Source organism: Ammospiza nelsoni, chromosome Z (assembly GCF_027579445.1).
Source record: "Ammospiza nelsoni isolate bAmmNel1 chromosome Z, bAmmNel1.pri, whole genome shotgun sequence".
Lineage (NCBI taxonomy): Eukaryota > Metazoa > Chordata > Aves > Passeriformes > Passerellidae > Ammospiza > Ammospiza nelsoni.
This window is the reverse complement of record NC_080669.1, coordinates 30,906,422-30,922,646: the sequence shown is the minus strand read 5'-3', so window position 1 is coordinate 30,922,646 and position 16,225 is coordinate 30,906,422. Positions and strand designations below refer to the sequence as shown.

General features: G+C 34.8%; 1 protein-coding gene across 1 annotated transcript in view; it reads left to right on the top strand.

The window, feature by feature from the left end:
- The window catches only part of ERCC6L2 (ERCC excision repair 6 like 2), a 51,955-nt gene extending 36,566 nt beyond the window's left edge, over positions 1–15,389 (top strand). The window contains exons 18-19 of the mRNA XM_059492396.1: positions 12,419–12,606; positions 14,137–15,389. Of these exons, the coding sequence (XP_059348379.1) occupies positions 12,419–12,606; positions 14,137–15,070 (1,122 nt within the window). The 3' untranslated portion in view covers positions 15,071–15,389. The remainder of the gene's footprint in view (positions 1–12,418; positions 12,607–14,136) is intronic.
- Positions 15,390–16,225: the final 836 nt, after the last annotated feature.

Sequence of the window (16,225 nt, the reverse complement as noted above, 5' to 3'; positions counted from 1 at the left end):
TTAAGCCATTAGCAGAGTTGCCAAGAATTTTTATACTGGGAAGATCAAACTACGCAAACCAGTAAAAGTAAGGCCTTTTCAATTTTAACACATTTGCATTAGAATGTTCCTCATTAGCGGAAAAGTTGGTCAAAAATACTCAAGAGTACAGTAGGAAGGTACTTATTAATTGGCAATGGCTGACAACATTATTAAAACCAAATAAAAATGAAAGAAAACTTTGAAGAGAGTATTTTGAGTAAATGTCTGTGATCCACCTCTTTTGAAAACTAGTTTGTGATGTTCATGTGGCTTAGAGCTTATTATGTAGAGTTATGTGACTGCAAGTATTGCAAATTAACTTACCTTGATTAACTCGTCAGGTTTTTTAAGGTATGCACTTTTCACTCAGAAGCAACAGTAGTGTCATTTCTCCTGTAGATCTAAGTAGGAAGAAGAACATCAAAAAGTACGGAGAAGGCTGCCTCTCTCTTTTTTCACTACCTGTTATTCATTTACATAAAGGCACTAGTGTAGAAATAAAAGATAGATGACTGCCTATTCTTAGATGTGTCATTTTTGTGGTCTGCTTAAAAGAGAGCTTCTTAGACAATTTTGAAAGTTCTCTACTTAGAATTTTATTGATACTGTTTTTCTTTCTTCATTACTTTGTACTTCCTTAGAAGACATTTTGTGAAAAAAACATAGTCACTGTTGTGCTTCTGGCCATCAGGCTTTGCTGGTCAATTTTCACTTATTTGCCATCAAATGAAGTTAGGACATTCACTGTCTCAGCATCTACCTGTTTTATCTTAAATAATGCTGCTTAATAAAAACGTTTTTCAGTAGATTAAAGTAGCATCATGTGTAATATTAAACATACAGCTGAGTCATTTAAATTTCCATAATTGTTTTAAGTAAATAAAAGTACACTTTTGAATGTTGGAATGTTGATTGGAAACTGACAGTTACTGAAGAAAATACAAAGTTTTGTGAGAAATTTTGAAATTCCTTATTAACGTAGATTTCAAGTGTCATTGGTCTAATAGTTTCTCAGAAACTTGTGTAGCTCTTTCTGTTGGTTTTGGGTATCAATTATATTAGATTCTTAATTGGAAGCTTTTTTTACAGTATATTTAGGCTGAAGCTTTATGTGATACTATCATGAAGGCATCTGAATAATATTTATACTCTGATAATATTTATTATTCTTAGAACAGCTAATCAAATTGTTTTATTTCTAAGTAGAAGCAATCAAGAAAGGTTATTTTCATTTCACAGACAGGTCTGCTCAGGACAAAAAGTATAATGTCATTTGTGCTCATTTGTGCCCTGTCCGTTCATTTTACTTGTGGCAACTCTGTCTTCCTGCTTTCCAATTTCACTCAGTGAGCAGTCTGTAATACTTCTCTGATGTAATACATTTTAAAAGCATTTTCCAAGCAATGACCTGTATCTCTGTGAAAGGAGTTCAAGAATTTTGAAAAACTATAAGTATTCTGTTGAATTGGATGAGTTGAAAATTGGGAAATACAAAATCCTACAAATCCTGGTAGGAGAGTGATGTTTTTGTTTCATGCTTACATAGAAATCTGGAATGACAGGGATAATAAGCAATATTATAATAAGCTAAAGCAAATAATAGTGAATACCCCTTACAAGAACATTGACATGTTGACTCCTTGCTATTGACTAGCCATCTAATCTCATTTTGGATTCACTACTTCTTTTGAACTTTTAAAACCGAGGTTAAGGTCTTTAGTTTCAGTAGCCAATTTATGGAAATTATATGAGTATGAGTAACAGAGAAAATAAGTTGCTAGAAAACACTATAAAACAATGTCTTCTTCCTGATTGTCTACCTGTAGTACCTAAAAGTATCAGTTAGGTTTAATAGTGCTTCATTTATTGTTGAGTCATGGAGACTAATGTGGTAGCTTAAATTGTAGTAACTGGTTAAATCTGGAGCAGATTGCAAAACCTGTGAGGTCTCTTTGAAAGTGAGAGTGGTTGCATGGCAAGAAGATCCTTGAGAGCCAACTTAGAAGGGATGGGAGGCAGCAAGTCTTGCTTCTCAGAAAATAACTGAAGGTATGTAGAACATCCTAAGAACATAAGTAACTAACAAGTTTTTATTTAAATTTGTTATTAAATAAAAGTGTAAGACTGGAACACCTGTTTTTACATCAAATTTCACCTTGGTGATATTTTCTTTCCTTGAGTTTAGAAGGCCAGTATTAAATGTGCACAGCTGGCACTAGTGTAATTCTCAGTATAGGTCTGTAGCTTGTTTAATTGCATTTGGAATACACACAAATCTGGAATAAATTCAGGTACATCTTTCATATTTTTTATTCTTACTACACAATGCTCTGGTTATCTCTGATTAACCTTTTAAACTGTAGGTTTCAATTAAGCTTATTTTTTTATCCAGTGATATGTCTATTATCAGTCCATCCTTAATTTTACCTGGCCTAATATTTGTACATCCTAGCTACCTTTTCTCTGACCAGGTAGAACATATTATTTTAATCTGCTATTGCCTTGTACCTCTAAAGGGTTAAGCAGACAAAACTTTGATTCTTTTTATGAGAAATAGATCTTACTACTATTTTTTTCTTGCTTTCTTTGTTCTCCAGGTTCCATAACAATCCTGGATTCAAGACTGCAGAGCCTTTTACATTTCTTTCCCCAGAGCTGACAGGGAGTGTAGTCACATTGTCTATATAAGGTTTTTAAATGAATTTTGACAACTGACTAGTTTAGCTACAATGTTCACATTTATACTACTGAGTGCTTGTTTGGTCTGTATTTCTATAAGTACTGTATGACTCTGAAAGGCACAGTTTGGTAGCAGCAACCAGAATATAAAGTATGCCATCAAGAAACATAAACAAGACATCATGATACCTCTCTCACAACTTCGCAGCTGTGAAAGTTGAGATAAAATCCAGAAGTAATAAATGTAACAGTGTAAACTATGCATTAATTGTACAATCAAGAGAATAAACCATCATTTGATTTAATATCATTACCCAAAATAAATCCTGTCCAGCACTGAATAAAAGAAAGTCTGTGTATGACAATAGTAGCAGCAAACATATGTGGAAAGGTGTTTTATCACGTGATCCATTGTGGAACATGTTTCTTTTATCACAGAAGTCCATGGGATTGCATAAAAATAGAAGAAGATGCTCTAGGTGTTAGGTGAGTTGAAGCAGCATTCTCAGTGAAGAAAGACATTGTCAAGTTGTTACAGAATGAATTTTCATAAATAATCATCTACAGCAGTGGAGATTAATTTATAGTTTATTTTGCAAGTATGATGAGTGAAAAGAGTAAGATTAACTGGAGTATTTTGACAGACGTGGCATGATAGCTCTTAAATGCTTAGAATTAAAATGCTTAGAATTAGAATAAAAATATTGTAATACTAATAGTTCCTGTATTGAATGTTATTATCCTTTGTTTGAAGATTATCTGTATTCTGACCATGGCCCACCACTGTCAGTATAGGATTGCTGTAGATTTTGAGAAGAAAATACGTAAGATCTATAGAGTATGACCCTTAAAGTTCATCTAGTTCAAACTTCCTCCTGCAATCAGCAGAGACATCTCCAACTAGATCAGGTTGCTTAGAGCCGTATCCAACCTGACCTTGAATGTTTCCAGAGATCAGGCATCCACTGCCTCTCTGAACAACCACCTTGCAGTATTTTACAATCTTCACTGTCAAAAAGCCTTCTTCCTTATGTCTTGTCTAGGTCAAAACCAGGCCCTGATGGAAAGTATTTTTCCATCTTTCTTACAGACCCCTGTTAAGTACTGAAGGACATACAAAGGAAGTTCTCTCCAGAGTCTTCTCTTCTCCAGGCTAAATAACTTGAAGTCTCTCAGCCTTTCCTGACAGGAGAGGTGTTCCATCCCTCCACTCATATTTGTGGCTTTTTTCTGCACTAAGAATCACCTGCCTTGACCAGTGGCCACACTTCTTTTGATGAAGCACAGAGCAGTATGACAATCTTCCCTCAAAGAGATGATGTTTCTGATAGTGCTGCTTATGCAGAAGGGACTGATGTGTCAATACTTGGAGGTGTTTAGAGCCTCAGTAATCAAAACAAAGCCAGGGATTTCTGTTCAATGAAAAAGTGTGGTAGGCAGCCGTTTCTGAAGAAATTTTGGAGATACAGATTATACTGTATAATAGGTTAATAGTACATCTCATCTTCCTTTATAGTTATAAACTTTACTTGCATGTCCCAGAACCTAAGTGTCACAGAAAGTAGACAGGTGTGTCTCTGTGCAGTTTGAGATCTCATGCTACTCATAATCTTTGCTAAGAAGTCATGAGTGTTAAAGTGTGAGTTTCATTTCTATTTGTGATGCCTTGATGCAGGGAGAATCACATGAGGCTATAGTAAAGACCTCGAGGTACAAAATGCATGTCATTAATTGTGGCACATGGCCACTCCAGTAAAGATTACTGAGAGCTGTTATATGACAACAAAACATACTTTATGTGCTGCTCACTGAAGATTATTCATAGGAAGGGTTTTCTACTCTGTTATATACAAGGGTGAAGGAGAAAGATTATATTGCAAATTAATCTACTGGAATAAATATCTCGGTTTTTTTCTGGGATTATTTTGTTTGGTTTAGCCTGATTTGATGACATTGAGCACTCTGTGTTCTGCACTTGAGTTGAAATTCAAGTCTTGTGCTAATAAACTTTTTAAACAATGTGTTTTCATTAAACGAAGATTGCTGTCTATTATCACGTCACTATATGTTAAGAACATATGTTAAGATGAAAACTAGAAATAACTATCTTGTGTAACCACAGAAAGAGTTGTATGGAAAACAAAAGCTTCTTAAAGCAAATGTGTGTAATGAATTTGTAGATTGTACATGGTGGACTTGCAAAGGCAGACTGTAATTTTCAGGGCAGACGTACATTTACTTCAGCCTTTCAGAGAGAAATAACAGTCTTGAGTAATTAAGGTGATACTTTGCTCAGAATTATTCTGACATTAATTTCGAGGAGAGAAAGGAAGTGTTAACAAACTCTGTAAGGCCTTAGTCGTCTACTGAGTATTTTTAGAGGTTTTATTTTATTGGTGGGCTCCAGGTTCCAGAGCAACCTGATTTCAGTGCAGAAGCTTTTTACATATTTGGGTTTTTGGTAACTTGCATTGAAACTTCTGCTTGTGAAACTTTTTCTTAGCAACCATAAGAAAGAGAAAACTCCAAGAGGCAAGATTTAAATATATTCTAATGTTTCTAGTCTATTCTGAATTAAATGACTGCGTTTCCTAATGAATTTCCTAATTAATTTCTAAAACAGCTTACGTTAAATGTTTTGCACAGTATGGAAGTCTGGGATAGGCTTTCTCTAGTTCTTATACTGCTGAATTTGTGTAGTATTTCTTCAGTAGGAGTCCAGGGTGTGGAGGGGCAGGCCGGGGGGCTGTGTGAGCACGGGGAAGTCTTTGGAGAAGGCTTGGAGGTTTCACAAAGAAAGACAGAAGATGGGAACAGGACATACTAACTAATTTGAAAAACTGATGATGTTCCATGTTAGAGCAAGTTGCACTTATTAATATATGGAAAAGTATTAGTCACAAGAACTTGTACTATACCTGTTGAATATGTTAAGTCTTTTTTCTGTCAACTGCATGTTTTCAACTTAAGTTTACTTAAAGTTTTACTGAAAAGAAATGTACAAAGACAGCCATTCAATTGAGGATTAATCACTATGGCAACAGAAATGTGGTGACTGAAAAGGGAGAGGATGTATTCTCCCCTCAGCTTCCTGCCAGCTGTCATATTCAACCTCTGCAGCATGAATTCAGGCCAAAATATAGACTGTGACCAGCTCTAAGAAACTTTATCTGTATTTTTATAAATTTGTACAAGAATTGCACTATAAAGGAAGACTTAATCCCCTGAATTGGATGACAGACATTTGGCACTATTGCCAGTGTTTGACAGAGAAATAACGAGATGCTTTGTAGTAAAACCTGGATTAATGGTAAACCCCTCTTTATGTTATTGCAATGTGGTGTAAATGAGAAAACTAAGCATGCTGTCAGCCTAGGAAAAAACATGCCCTTTGTATCTCCGATGCAGATTTAAGCACTGTTGAGAATACTGTAAATACAAAAGTTGTGTCATTAAGAACTCTACTTTATCTTACTTTATCTTATTTGTATTACACTGACATTTTGTAGATTATTTAAACAAAGACTTTCTATCAGTTGTAGGAACTCTGATTGCAATGTGTTTGCACAGCTTTCAGATTCAACAAGTTTAGATAGTTGTTTACAAAGAGTAGGCTTTTGGGAGATAACATGCCTTTGTCCTTGCTCTTCTGGGATGGGGAAATACTCAGCTTTAAAGTAATTGTTCTGAAATGGTTGGTCTGTAATGCTGCTTTATTGAGTTTACTGGTTCAGTTTGCAATGGAATTATTTCACTATTCTGCTTTTGGTTGTGTTTTTATAATGTAGTGAGTTAAAATGTGGCATTCTTTGAAGCTTGTAGTGGAGGTTTCATTATGATGTATGTGCATCGCCTTTGGTTTTACTACTCTTTGATGGAAGGATGATGGCTGCAAGTCCACAGCTTCTGCTGGAATAAGCAATTACCTTAAGCTTTGAATTCTGGGACAGGCTGAGTATCTCCTCTCATTCTCAACAGTAATAACTACATTGATTCAAGGTCAGTTTTTTTGTGAAAGACAGTAGTATGTCTTATAGGAGTTACTTTAGGTAAAGGTTTAAAAACTTAAGATTGATCCTAATGAGAAATTCTTGCTGGTACCTGATTATAGAAGAAACAGACTCAAGTAAATGTGAAATAGAGAGGATGCAATCTGTTCTCAATTGATATAGTAGTCAATTGTCCAGTACCAAGCAAAAGATTAGAGTTTATGGAATGTCTTTGTCTAAACTTGTTTATGCAGTAAAGCTACATGTGACACACATGGGGAAATGACTATATATTACTCTAAAATTTGTGTAATTTTATCATATTTAATTCTACTGGGGTGTTGGTGCTGGCAAAATATTTTGGAGGAGTAATTTAGATATGTAATATTCTTAACAGTTTTTATAACTTGAAAAATATTTCTGCTGTTAGTCTGCTGGGATACATTGAAATATTAGATACACTTGAAATCATACCAAACATGCTTTGTTTAATTCAGAAAGCTTGATATAAATATAGTTATCCTAAAGTATTCTAAAATGTTAAGGTAGGTTACCTTCATTTTCTAAGACAATTAAGGTATTGACTGTTGACTGTATATTACTTGTAATTCTGATTCTACAACCTTATTTTTTTAGAACAGCAGATGCATTCATTCAGAGACTGCTTTTCCATTAAAAAAGCTAAATTCAAAGGAAAAACTAATGTCCATGTCAAAAGTAGTTTTGAAATATTGTAAGACTCATTTCAAACTGGAATTTTTAACTCACCATACATCTCTGAAGTACATTTTGTTCAGTAGTGTATTCTTGGCAAGTAAAAAAGTAATTCTAGTTTATTTAAAATTCATGTGAAAGTAGTTACTTTTTTTTGCTAATTGTATTTTTTGTCTTCACCATGTGGACCTCATTTTTAAAGAAACTGCGTGAAATTTATTACAATTTATCTTCCTTGACCTACAGAATAATTTAGGAAGAAATTCTTGTGTGACATGTACTAGATTGGGTTTAAAACGTCCCCTTCCAACTCAAACTGCTCTATCAGTCTGTGTAGAAGAGAGAAGGAAACAAGACCAAGAATGGACAGTCAGGTATCAAACATTTCTTGGTACTTTGTGTACATCCTGACAGCAAAGAAACATTGGTAAATTAAAATAACATTTAGCAATAGCATATGTTCAAGAAAAGCTTATAGAAGGGTCATAATAACTAATATGTATAACTGGAAAAATTGCTAGGGGAAAAAAACCCAAACCAACAAAAACCTCCAAACCAGACCAAAAAACCACAAGGAAAAACTGCAAAGGGGAAAAAGATTAGTTGAAATAATTTAGAATTGTAGATAAAGACACTAGAATGCAGTATCAAATCATCAAATTAATAACAATAATCCAAAACCAACTTCAACTCTCAGTGTATTGGGAAAGTCATGTGTTTTCTCAAGTTTTGAGGGAAGTGGGAAAATATAAATCAAGATATGGCGTAATGGTTTGTTATTTGTTGTAAGAAGTATTTCAAGAGGTTAGTCATACTGAATTTACTGTGTCTTTCTTTTCTGTTTTTTGGGTGACTGCAAGGCAACTAGACATTTTAGAAGGCTATTCTTGTTTATTATAGAAATGTAAGTAATGCAACTGCAATGATAAATATCTTGGATATCTGACAGCAGTGGTTTCATGCACTCCTAAGGAGAAAAGTCTTATAACACTGGGGGCAAGTCAGAGGGTTTATTGATGATTGGAAGTCAGTATTTGGCAAATTAGTTACTGCAGGGATACTTTGGGTAATGAAGTATTAAAAGAGAGGAAGGTGCTTGAACATGGTGCAACTATGGCTGAAGAATAATTATGCAAACATTTCAGCTTCAGGCTTCTGAAGGACGTTCATTTTCCTCCACGTCTGATTTCCTAACAAACTGCCACAGACATTAGACAGTTTAAAAAACAAGTGTCTCTGTTTCTCTACTTAATCTTACTCCCAGCTTCTGCCCACTTACTCTCCCTTACCTTTTCATCTTGCTCTATTTAAAAAAGTGAAACATTGTTGTCCTTTGCCTTGCTTGAAGGAACTAAAGAAAAGGAATTTACTGGCTTAAGGTGTCCAGTCATCTCAGTCATGTCAGATGATGCTTATGCGTGGACTAGCATTCATTGTTCCAGAGTATAGAGCTGCCTCTTTATGTGTGTTACAAGGACAGATACTGAAGTCTCGTACTGTCAAAGATAGACCAAAGTTTGATTTGGTAGGTTTATAGTGTTTTTAAATAACTGCTGTAACTAGGGATCAGGAGACAGGTTGCCATACAGAGCTAACAGGTCCAAGAGTTGTAGATTCAAGATGGAAACTTGAAGTAGGTATTACTGCTGCCATTCTTCTTGAAGAGTGTTACCCTTAAATGGGTTCTGTGACACTTAATGTGCAGATAGTCTAGCATTTTTGCTACACTCTTGATTGCTGCATTATGTAATGTATAATTCAAAGGAATCAAAACTCATTATTGGTATGCAAAACTCAATGTATACTTTCAAGAGTAAGGGAATTGCATAACAAAAGAAGGGATCAAAACCATCATAGACTAAATGGAACGTGAAAGGGGTCAATATATACTTTCTTTGGAGTATTTTTCCATTGTAGTAATAATCCCTGAGTCTTCTGAATACTTTAGAAACCATTTTCGGAACAACTACTTAGTCTTCATTCCATTGCAATATATAAAAATTGTCTTAAGTGTAGTAGATCAAGGGGGAATAGGAGAAGAGAACAAGGATAAGACAGAAAGGACTGACTACAGTTTTGTGGGTTTTTCCGTAGTTCAAAATAGCACTTAATAATTTCACGTTATTGTACTTTTATTAACTTTTTCTTTGCATTTAGTTGGATATTTCTGGAGTGTAACTTTTTCTCATTTCATTTTTCAGTTAAAAAACACTGCCTTCTGCTAAACTGCTTGCATGGTCTTTGTCTTATATATATGCCTTTGAAAGTAAATTAAGTGTACATTTCTTTTGAACTTGCTGTGAAGGTTTTCTTGACAAAATGGAAGTGGACAAAGTTTAATAAAGTAATAAAGATGCTGCATTCAGTAATTCAATCAAAATTTTTTATCTTTGATGTCAGTGTAATTATTTTGCTGCACCTTGTGCCCCTCCCCCTCACATTTGTGAAAACCGCAATGTATAATGGTGTTACAGATAATTCAATATAGACAAATATAATTTTTCAGATGACAAAAAAGTATTGGTTCAGTTTAAGTGAAATTTTCCACTTTGATCCATAGAAATTTTATAACATGCACTACAAAGGCATATTGCGTTTAATGCATTTAAATATTTAGTAAAGACTTTCCTGATTGTTGTCATTTCTGTCTGTCAGTATTCTTTTAACATACAGCATACAGAAGGAGTTCTGTTTCCTTTATTATTCCATCATACTATACCCAAGTATGACATATTGAGTGTCATACAGAGTGTGACATTCAGTAGTACAAGCAGATTAAATGTGCTAGTGTCTGTAGCAGAACAAGAGTCAGAGGCTTCTACCTGAATCAAGTTGTCTTGATTTCAGTCTTGCTTCGTGAGATTGTCTTATGTGTGTGATAAGTGTGATAATTCGTGTAAGCATGACCAGCACTATACATGGCATTTCACGTAGAAGCGAGGAATGTGGACACAGTAATTTGTCAGTGAAAGGGCTTGGGGAACAGAAAAATACAGAAAGCTGTTGAAAAGAAATTTTCATTAAGAGATCAGTGATTCAGAGGGCAGATATTGAAAGATAATTGAAAATATACTGTCCATGAGATGAATGAATTTAGGAGAGCCACACACAAAGTCAGATTCAAAAGAAAGCAAAATAGTGTAGAATATTGACAGCACTGGAATATTGACTGAAGTTTTCACTTTTTGATAGTAATGCTAATAGAAAGTTAGAATATTTTCATCTCATTTTTCAAGTCTTACTTATACATAGACCCTGTCACACATTGTGTCATTCAGAGTAATAAACATCAGATTTGACCTTTAACAAACATGAAGCCATCTAAAAAAACTTAAGTGTTTTAAAACAAAATGTTTATTTAAAAAAAAAATAAGTTCCTGGGTTTAGGAGCTGGGTATTGGGCTTCCTAAAATGTTTGCCCGTTCAGCAGAGTCAGTTGTTGTGTTTCAGCCTTACTGAGTATCCTGTAACCAATTGCCTTTGCTCTGGGGAGCTGGGAAGTTTTTCAGGAGTAACTCACAATGGCTGCAGACTTTCACTGGAATTTGCTCCTGCAGTTCTTGCAATAATTTTTTTTTACAGTAACTATTTCTGCCATGAGTTAAAAAAACCCCACCTTTAAACAACTTATTTAAGTAGAAGAAGACATGCTCTTTGTATATATTTGGTGGTATTTTTATGTTGTTCTTTTGGGTGGTGCAGTGTACCTAAAATTTTATGCTTCCAGAACTCAGTATTGCCTTTGTACATTTATATGCAATTAATAATACTTCTGACATTAAATGTGGTTCTTTGCAAAGACAAGCAATTTTATGACTTTCAGTGTGTTTAAAACATTTGGCTTTTTTCCCAAAGATATTAAAACTCTTCTTTGTTTGAACAGATGTGTAAACCAAAGTATTACTGCCTTATATACTTTGGTCTTGTTTAATGAGAGGTAGATTGATGTACATTTATGGGGGTTTAACATAACTTTAACACAGACATTTACATGGTTTGCCTTGTATTCTATTCAAGTTATACTTTCTTGAATCAAGTTATATTTTCTTGAATTAAATTATACAGCCCTAATTTCCTAACAGAGTGAAAAATAGTCTGTCATATCATAGTGAGATAAGAATACTGTAGGTATTTTTCATGAAAAAAATCCATAAAAATAAATATTTTTAAGACCATGGTTTCTTTCTTCTTTGAAAATACATTTTCCAAGTAAAAAATTAACAAATATATATAGAACCAGCAAGAGAACTGTAGAATATTTATCCTGTAGATAACATCTACTAATTCAGTCTTAATTTTGTTACTAGTATTATACTATTATTGGGAGAATAGAGTTTTTATCTTAATTGGGATGGGCTTTCAGTGTAGTTTAGAGTAACATAATGTTGAAGTAAAATTTTGGTCTTTGGAGCTGTACATTTGTCTTACAGTGAAAATTTATGTCTCTAGGTTCTGTAATATTAACATCTTTCTCTGTATGCTAGTTTGAGGTTACTTACCAAAGTAGTGGAGTGAGAACACATGTGAGATCCTAAGGCTCAAGAACATTGTGAGCAGCCCATGAAAATAAAGGAAATGGACATGGATCAAGTAGAAAAACATTGGGAAGAAACAGTGTAGATTTGAAACCAGATTTTGAACAGCAAATGACAAGGTGTGAATGCAATTTTTGATTTAATCTCTAAAGTAGAGTCTGTAGGGAGACTGAGGATATCACTAAGCTGCTATGTGTTGGCAAAGGGGAAATTTTGGTGAGAATTTGTGAGAGTTTAAGAAAAATAATTCAGGTTTAAATAGGATCATATTTTTGTGCAAGATGTCAGAGAACCAAGACTTCCCTTCAATGTCTCTGGAATTTTGTGACTGAGCAGGGAGTGTGCATTTCAGCTCCAAATCCCAATCCTAGTGTTCAGTCTAGTAATGCTAGTTACAAGGGACAGAATTGGGTGCAGTTGGTTGCATTGTTACATCAGAGGCACAGCTGTTCTAATGACTTCCATGTCTCCTTTTACTAGAAAAATTATGAAGTTCCAGAAGACAATACTTCAGAGAAGAAAGTTGTTAAGGAAAGGCAAGAAATGTTGAAGAACAGTAAGCAACAGCATCTATATGTTACACATCCTGTGACCCAGAGAAGCAAAAAAGTACACAGAGTAGGTTCGACCACCTTCTTGATTGGAAGGACACCCAAAGGAATACGCAGGTGAGACTGCTTTGGTGACTTGGAAGTAAAATTCTAAGGTTGAAACAAATTTCCTTTTGAGTAGTTGCATTTGTCTTTGTTTCAACCCTGCTGAGGCAATACTGTTATTTTCTATGGCAAGAGTGGAATTAGTGGGAAACTTAGACTCACACTACTCTGAGTACTGTAATTGATTAATAAAATTAATTGAATCCACAAATTACTTGAACGTGTTGATTCAATGGTCATATATTACATAACTCTGTAGATGTCATGACCATGAGTATTTGTATTATGTGCATCATGGGCTACTACAAAACAGTGTTTAAACTGTATAGAAAGGAGGCAGTTTATAACATTAGCTTCTGACTGCCTACTGATTTTGCCCAGATCTCATCACTTGCATTGAATGGCTGTTAAAAAAAAGGGCTTCATGTTTCTTTTTAGCATGGGGCTCAGTATTTTTCAATATTTCTTTTAATGCTTTTTTCCCTCTGTTATTTTTGGAGGGATAATAATTTTTTGTTTCCTTGTTTTCTGTTTTCCCAAATGATTGCTGTTATTAATACGAATATTGATTTCCATTGTTATGCAGATAGAAATTCAATAAAAATAGCCTGATGGTTTGTGGAAATAGAAAGTGGAAAGCTGTAGCTGCGTAGTCAAATCTACAGAATAGGTATTTGGTAAATATTTTCAATTTGCCTTGAGACAAGTAAATTACTATATGAAAGTTGGTATCTAGGTAATGCCTGTAAGCATTCAGAAGCTGTCATATCCACTAACTGGCTTCAGTTATCCCTACTGTTATTGTCAAAGTGCCAATAATTGTTCGGTTTTTTTACTATTATAGACACTGAAAATTATAAATATTTATTATGCAGGTAAAGGAGAACTCTTAATTCTAAAAATGTTCAAAATCTTAATTAGTTATGAAAAAATCTATTGAGGTAAAATTTTCAAAGGTGGTGAAGTGACTTAGGCTGTTATTCCAAGATTTAAAGCCATATCTAGCAAAAAGCTGAAACAATTCACTCTTGAGCATTGAGCAGATTGTTTGTTAGCACCTGGCATGCAGCTAGACTTTGTAGTACATGTGGATGTGCCATGGAGTGAATGAGGGTGATTACATGTCTCAGTTTGTTGTAATTGGAGGGCAGAGTGGGGAGCTGTCTGCAGTCACCACACTCAAATGATTGGAGCTACCCAGTCAAGTGGTATTGGAGGCAAACAGGGTTAAATTTTACTGCCTTTTGGAGCCTTCATAACAGGAAAGGCAACATATTTCATATCTTTTCTCCAACGGGGGATTGTTGATCACTCAACTAGAGTGATCTGTTTTAATTAGAGGTTGGCTTTTTAGCAGAAACAAATATTCCATAATTCACTGGGGTAGGATGATGCAGACAATGTCTCCTGTGCATGCATTTATCCAATTTTTGTTTAGCAAGTCTTTTTTAAAAGGACTTGGAACAATTATTTCCTCCCCATTTCCCCCACCCCTTGTTAAGGATGTCAGCATAACACATTTTTCCTTCTTGATAATTACAGGAGACAATTTGAGGAAATGGTATCTCACTTTAATATGGGATCAGTGAAGGACCTTGCGGAACACATTGCAAAAGCTACATCAGAAACCAGGCAGAAAATGTTGAAGGAATTCTATGTTTCCAAGCATCCAGAGATGGAGTCTTTCTTCTCTCTTGAAAAACCAGCAGAAGCTTCACATAACTGTGAGGAAAGTGAACGGGGTAAAACACGCTTCAGAAAAAGAAAATCCATTGTTAATTTTGGAAGATCCGAGTCTAGACCTTCATCAGCTAAAGGACTGCTTCTGAGTGGAACTACAGAAACACAGACCCAGGAGGTCCATAAGGGAGAAGCAAAACAGCTTCACAGGAACTCCTACTTGCAAGATATGCTTGTTGATGCAAAATATAAACAATCACCCACTATTGCTACTCAACATATCCAAAGAAGAAACAGTCAGGCATTCAAGGATTTTATGGCATCTGGCTCACGAAGCAGTAAATCAGAAATAATTGAGGTGCTGTCTGTAAAAAGTTGTGAAGGACAGCAAGACTCAGAAGAAACACAGCTGCCAAAGGAAAGATCCATGTCTCAGTCAGAAAATGGAGAAAGAAAAGCTCAGATTTGCAGGAAAAATTCTTTTGTGGACTTACTTGGAGATACCTCTATTCTCAGTGAAATCTTCAGAAATTATGGAAATGGGTCTACAGGATCACCAAGGACATATTCTTCAGGACAAGCAGAAAAATCAAAGGGGAGACCAAAAGATTTCTGGGATATGCTGAATGAACAGAATGAGGACAGCCTCAAAAAGCTCACAGATATAGCAGTCATAGAGAAGCTTTGTGAAAGAGCCCCTCATTCCACAGTGACAGAAGAGAGAGAAGTGTGTGAAAGTTCTCTTTGGAAAAGAAATGAAACTTTTTTGTGGAAAAAATACAGTGCAGATGATTGAGATGAACCATCCACTGCTAAATCTTGTAGTGTAGTAAAATGAAAATTTTCTATGTAAGTTGCACTATAACTATTTTATTTGAACTTTGACGGCATTATGCCACAAAATATGGTAATTCCATGAATTTAAAGGTAAAATGATGAATTCATATTTATAGTGATACAGAATTACATTTTACAAGTAATTATTTATAAGTGAATATGTATGCAATTACACATGTAGTGTATAGTACATATGTGCATAGTCATGCCTATGTACTGTATGTTGTAACCTATGATATATAATGATTTTATATTAAATTTTTTTCGAATTTTCTGAATGTACTATACTTTCTTTAATTCTGATTATATTCCTCGGCTCAACAGAAGTACTAAGTAATTTTTTCCGTTTACTTCAATTTGGACACCAGCAGTCATCTCAACACAATTTAGGGATAACAGGATTTGACAATGATACTGCGTATATTTTCTGAGGTGCTAGAGACTGGAGGACTTCCTGAGGCAAAGATGATGTCTTTGTGTCTAGTAGCTTTTGATGGATTCCCATCTTCCATGATTTTGCTCAGTCTCTGAAGCTGTGGACCTTTGAAATCTTCACAGTATCCTGTAATGGTGAGTTTCTCAGCTTGGTTGATGTGAAGAATCAAGTTTTTTTATTTGATCTTTCTCATTAAGTTACATTGGGTGTCAAATTTCATCTCATCTACACTTTCATCTCCCTTTTTCTATAAACTTCTGTCATGTCTTTGTCAGGGAATATGCAGCACAGTATGTGTTGAAAATATGCAGTACAGTGTGTATGTGGTAAGGAATTTCAACACCTTGACAGGTTATAATCTTGAATTCTGGATGTAATAAAACTTCCAGGTGAAAACTATACTTCACAGATTGGAAGGGTGTAAGATACTCAGTGTCATATCTCATTTGCCAAATAGTCTGTCACGTTTTTCAGTGCTATGGGACCATGTGAAGAGTACCTTGTAACTAGAAGACACCAGGGCTTCATGTTGCTCTGGAAACCTTGACCCTGATTTTTGATTTTTGTAAGCATTAGTATACATATACATATATATAGGTTTTCATTCAGTATACTGTATAAATTGTTTTATGTGAAGGGTAAATGTTACGAAATTTTAAAACCCTGGACATTGAACCT